The 6000-nt window shown below is 38.8% G+C and overlaps 1 protein-coding gene across 1 annotated transcript; it reads right to left on the minus strand.

Annotated features, from left to right (window-relative positions):
• Nucleotides 1–4050: 4050 nt before the first annotated feature.
• On the minus strand, nucleotides 4051–5510 carry nkx1.2la (NK1 transcription factor related 2-like,a). The gene has a single exon (XM_028006409.1). The coding sequence runs from the start codon at nucleotides 5015–5017 to the stop codon at nucleotides 4421–4423; it is 597 nt and encodes a 198-aa protein (XP_027862210.1). The 5' UTR covers nucleotides 5018–5510; the 3' UTR covers nucleotides 4051–4420.
• Nucleotides 5511–6000: the final 490 nt, after the last annotated feature.

Below are 6000 nucleotides of genomic sequence, written 5' to 3' on the forward strand. Positions count from 1 at the left end.
AACTTGCAGTTTTTGTATTTCTTTCCTTTTTAGGTCAGGTTGCAATGACAAAGGTAATGTTTCCATGACAACAGAGTGAAAAACCCTCTGAAAAGGAACATTGAATTCACTGAGTTGCTGTTTTATCCACCACTCTCATGTGCATGTTTAGTAAAGTTGTCATCTTGCAGTTGGAAGGTGAACCCCTGATCTAGACACTTAACCCCAAGATGTCTACCAATGTGTGTATCCATGTATAAATGTGTGTGCATTTGTGTGTGTGAATGGTCAATGTGCTTTCTCATGAGGCTCATTTGTTAGGTTAAAATTACGTTTTCAAAAATTACACATAGGCAGGTATTAAATATACCTTTCATTAAGCCTATAATAAACATTAAAAATGTTTTTTTTTAATTGGTCTGAGATAATATTCTAATATTACTATTACCCACCATAAGCAAAAAATCATCAAAAGTGGAAACCTCTTTGTCAATGAGTTCATTTGCAAACTGTAATCTGGCATTTTGCTGCTTTTGAGCTAATGGTTTCTTCTGCTTCTCTGAGTGTACAGAAGATCCTCAGTGCCCCCAACAAGCCATTGTAATTTTTATTACAATGTTTTATTCATTAAGTGTTTAATTAGTGACCTCAAGTGGGGAAACAAAGTGTCACATAATAAGCTCCATTTCCACATTTCTTTGCTTGCATTGATTCTTGCATTGATTTGTCAAAATTGTGTATTTAAGAAGCAAGTTAATGTGGGAGAATCAATAAAGTATGTTAATGCAGCGTTAAGACATTATATTTAGTTGATTTTTGTTATAAAGTCAGTGATAGATTTGACTCAAAGCTTCCCTCAGTGTGGACTCCAGTAGGTTAAAAGTCTTGGGTTTGCACAATTCTAAGAACCCAAAGGGCCAATCAATCCAGACTCTTATCCTGGTATTTACATGCAGCTTTAAACTTTATTCACCCCTTCACTTCAAAGCACTTTTACTCTTCTTTCTGTACAATGTTCTGCTTGCTTGCGACCTGTGATCCTCCGTGGAGAAGAGCCCAGTCCCTGTGGACCACCACAGCTGAAGATAACATCCAAACATACCAGGAAATCCTCTGCTCATTTTTATTTATTCAAGTCTGCAACTCGGGTAAGTACAGAGAACGGGGGCTACAGATGGAATTTTCCTTCCATGCGCTGGCTGCTCAGCACGCACAAAAAGAACATAAAACATATACACAAACACGCCCACACGCATGCATGCATGCATCACAGACCTGGTAATGACCTTGTCTCTGCATAGTCACTGAAACATGAATTTTAAACAAGCACCCTTTCCGCCAAGACCATATGACTCCACTCAAACACACTGAGAAATTATTCATCATATTGTCATGTCAGAGCTGCCTGAAGCCAAAGTATAGTGTGAGTTCCTCATGCTAGATTTCGGAGACTATTGATTAGGATGTCAAATCTTCTGCATTCCAGACTTTATGCGAGTGAAGAATATCCCTGAACCAAAGGGCAGACATGTACATGCACCAGTATGAAACTGAGAGCGCTATCAGAGGTATACTATATATTTACTGCTTTGCGGACTCTGTGAGTTGGTGAGCTTTTGCAAAGACGGTATGCAAAAGCACATATGGGTTTATACAAATAGAAAGAGTAAGGAAGGTAGGAGAGAAAGGGGGAAAAAAGAATGCTAGCTCCTCAGTGACGTGAAGATATGTTTCGAGTTTTGACAGAAGTGAGAACATCCCTTCTAATTTACAGCTTCTTGACACCCATCTAACAATCAGATTGATATCAGGAGACTTTTGTCTGCCCTCCAGAAACAGTACCCCCATCAGCAGGATGCTCACCTTCTCAGCATATAGAGAAAGGTGCCTTCCTAGACCAGAGAGTCAAACAAATGAAAGCACAACACACTGCCAAAATGTCAGCTAATGATGCTGGCTGACAGGTTTGAAATCGGCTGGTCCTCTCCTGATGGACAACATGGATCACCGTTGCTCTCTAGTTGTCGGTCTTGCTCTGTTGGCTTGTTGGGTAAAATATTGCATCAGTCAAACAAAGCATGAGTGAAGTAATACGGTGTCTTACAGAATGTTTTCCTAAACGTTTTCGAATGTTTCAAATATTACTAAAGCTAATTTTTATGTATTTAATTGGAATTGTATGCCCATGACTGTCAGGTTAATTGGTCTCTCTAAATTCTCCCTAGTTGTGAGGGTGTGTGTGTGTGTGTGTGTGTGTGTGTGTGTGTGCATGGTCTTTGTGTCTTTGTGTTGCCCTGCGACAGACTGGTGACCTGTCCAGGGTGACCCCCGCCTCTCGCCCGGAATGTTAGCTGGAAATAGGCACCAGCCCTCCTGACCCCACTAGGAACAAGGGTGTTAGAAAATGGATGGATGGAAGAAACAGCGACACTCTGTGGTTGTATCACGGAAGTAAATGTATTAAGTGGTGGCCAAAGTGTTGCCTTTTGGGTGAAGCTCAAACCAACGAGTATAATTCTTATTCTAAATGTTTTTTTAAGTTTAAAGAGTTTAAAGAAACAAGTTTTGCAGATGTTAAAACTTTATAGTGCTTTAAAAGAAAAAATGTAAAAGATATATATTTTTGTCAGTACGAGTAAGAGTGTCAGTAAGCACATCTTACAGTTGGATTAAAGAAACAACAAAGGAGGCTACATCTAAAGCTGAAACTGTGTTTGACACCTGACTACTTCTGTGTTGTCTTGTGCAGCCTTTCTCTGTTATAAGTAGCTCATTCTTTGGGTGTAAAGGAACTTACTTTAGCATTTTAGCATACAATTATATATTTTAAAAACTGTTTTTTGAAAAGCCAAAAATGTCAACATTGAACATATGTATGGATCTTAAGGTTGTTTTGTGCATTTCTTATTCCATAGTCCTATATTGTGTTTTTTGGGGAGGAGGATTTTTGGCCCAAAGTGTGTCAAGAAAGAAAATCTCCCGGTTCCACATCACCACCTACAGCCTGAACTGTTGATTCAGGGCAGGATGGATCCAAACTTTCATGTTATTTATGCCAAATTTTGACAGAATAAATCGAATTCCACAGCTGAAATCCTGACTCGTCAGACAAAGAGACATTTTCCTAATATGTTATTCTTAAATTTTAGTTAGGCTGTATGAACAGTAGCCTCACTAATTTTTTCTTTTCCATTTTCTCTTTTCCTGACCACTGATATGAAATATGGTTATATGTGAAAATCCCATTAGGTCAGCAGTTTTTGAAATTGTCCTTCCAACTCATGTGTCACCAACATCCATGCTCGCTTAAAAGTCAGCTAAGTCGCTTTCCGCCACTTTAATCCTGAGTTTGGACATCTGCAAATCTTCCGAATATGTGGATGTCTGAATGAATAAAGTTGCTGCTATTTCATTGGCTAATTCACAACTTCTGTTAATAGGCAAGTGTGCATTACAAAACCTGACAAAGAAATGTGTGGATAACTCCCAGAAAAGTAAGAATTTGTGTAAAGTCATAAGAGGTATTGCTATTTTAAATTGAATGGTGAGTGCCGGGCTGCACATTTGCAGTGGAAAGGTCATGGATTCAAATCCTGGCCTGCCAGCCTTCTACATGGAGCCTACGTATAAATTGATGTTATAAACAATGTGTGGATTCATGGCTGTTTATCCTGACTGTGTGTTTTGACTTGTAATGGAGTGATGATCTGTCAAGGATGTATCCCACGTCTGGCCCAGTAACCACTGGAGATAGACACTCCCGATCCACGGGTCTGTGTAGCTAAGACCGTAGAATCAGCCTTTCATGTGAGCTATTAGATCTCCTTTCACAAGTTGTCTTATACAGAAGAAAAAAACGTCAGCCCCACAAATAAGACAATTAGATCTTAGACAAGGACAGCCATGCAAAGTATCATCATTATGTCTTTTTTACCAAAATTTTCTTTGAGGTCTTTCCAGAACAGCTTGTTTTTGAAATGTTCTTACAATGTATTAAGCAGACACACACACACACACACACACACAAGCATGTTTTTACTGTTCTATGAAAGTTACATTTATGTCATTTAGCTTAATCATACAGGTGGAACATGTCAGTTTTCAAAATATAGACAGATATGCCACAGTTGGAGCAATAAAACACAAGAAGGGGGATTTGTTAGCAGCTACAGACAGAGAGGCTTTTGTGAGAACTAAGGACTAAAGATTTGTTCATATTTCAACTCAAATACATCATCATGATTTTCATCTAATGAAATCGTTAATTAACACATTTCAAAACTCTGGATAAATGTGTAAACTAGCTGTACATCAATGAAACCTTAAAAAGTTAATATAGCATGAACAATGAATATTTTCAGTACTGAAAATATTTTCACAAAAAAAAAAGATTTAAAAATTGATTTGGCTCAAAGTTTGAGTCAGATTCATTTATTTTATGTCAGTTAAAGTAAGGTTGAACGAATCCACTTGGCATAAAGGGATGCAAGAGCCCCCCAGTGGATGAAAGCGGAACACCACCGGCTGTGTGGAAAATCACACTCCCAGAGCTGAAGTTGGAGAAAGTTTGGTGGAAGGCGCCGGAACCTGAGCTGCAGGATGGTGGGTTTGGACTGACACTGACCAGGGAGCTGGAGCTGGTCTGTAAAGTGCTGTCCGCCCCAGGGTTCTGTTTTTTCCACTTGGTCCTCCTGTTCTGGAACCAGATTTTCACCTGCGTTTCGGTCAAACTCAGGGACAGAGCCAGGTTCAGTCTTTCGCACACGGACAGGTACCGAGTAGTGCGGAACTTGTTCTCCAGAGCCACCAGCTGCTCGTATGTGAACGCTGTTCTGGCGCGTCGCGGTTTGGCGCAAGCCTGGTCAACACGCCGCCGCTTGTGCGGTGATGGGTCCCGCGGGGTGGCCACGGTTCTCCTGCCTGCGTCCTCATGCTCGCTTGCGGAACACGTTAGAATGGGATCAGGAAGGACCGCTGGGTCTTCATCGCCTGTCTCTTCTCCTGTAAAGACAAAATAAGGTGAGAACAGTGGAGTCATTTTTGTAAAACTTAAATCTTTGTTTAAGTAGTTATAAAATAACCCATAAAATACTTTAACGAGTTCTCTGCCTACAAATTGAGTTTTTGAATGAATGTGAATCAAGAAAAACTGAGCCCTACAATTAAAGTGAAGGACTGATGGAAAGAAATCTTTGGTTGAAGTTTTGAAAATGTGTCTGAATTGGAACTTTTGCTCATTCTGTGTGTGAAAATGTTGCTCTAAAACTGAAAGAAACTGGATATGCTCGGCGTCTTATAAATCTCATCATCTCCTCATCTGCATAGGTTCCCTTTATTAGATTTTAAGCATGCAACACAATGTTCATCAAGCTCCCAAACCTCCATATTTCTCACTAATTCATCTGCTACAATAAATCGTTATTCACACAATTTTTCACTCATTTGTATTTATTTTGTTGTCTTAATTTTTCACTTTTTCAGTACTTGCTAAGTTGACTCTGACCATGCTAATTATTTTTTTTAATAACCATGGATAATTCTGATTGTAAATAATAGTTTTTAAATTGACAGTCCTAGGGGATTCTTAATATATATATTTTTTCCTTTTTAAATCTACTTTAAAAATAATCAATAAACGTGCAAGACTTCTGCAATGAAGAACTTTGACCCAAATAATAGTGTGGCCCTCCCTGTCCAGGTTTGTGGTGCTGAAGGACAGCTCTTAATAAGTTAGAAATCTGTCAAATATCGTGCTCTAAACTTGACAAAAATTATTTCGTAGAGAAATTTCCATAAGTCTTTTTTTATGATAAATTTAACTACAAAATCAAAAATTTCTTTTTTTTTTAATTTAGTTATTTATTTATTTATTTCATCTCAGAAATATTTGTTTCGAGGTCAGAGGTTAGTGGAGCGGAAAGCTGCATTCAGAGGAGAAGGAAGACATGGTCACTAATCCTTGAATAATTTATAAAGCGCCTGGCGCTTCAAATGTCATGTTGCGGAAAGAAATCCCGTCTA

This window comes from Xiphophorus couchianus, chromosome 22 (assembly GCF_001444195.1).
Source record: "Xiphophorus couchianus chromosome 22, X_couchianus-1.0, whole genome shotgun sequence".
NCBI classification, from domain to species: Eukaryota; Metazoa; Chordata; class Actinopteri; order Cyprinodontiformes; family Poeciliidae; genus Xiphophorus; species Xiphophorus couchianus.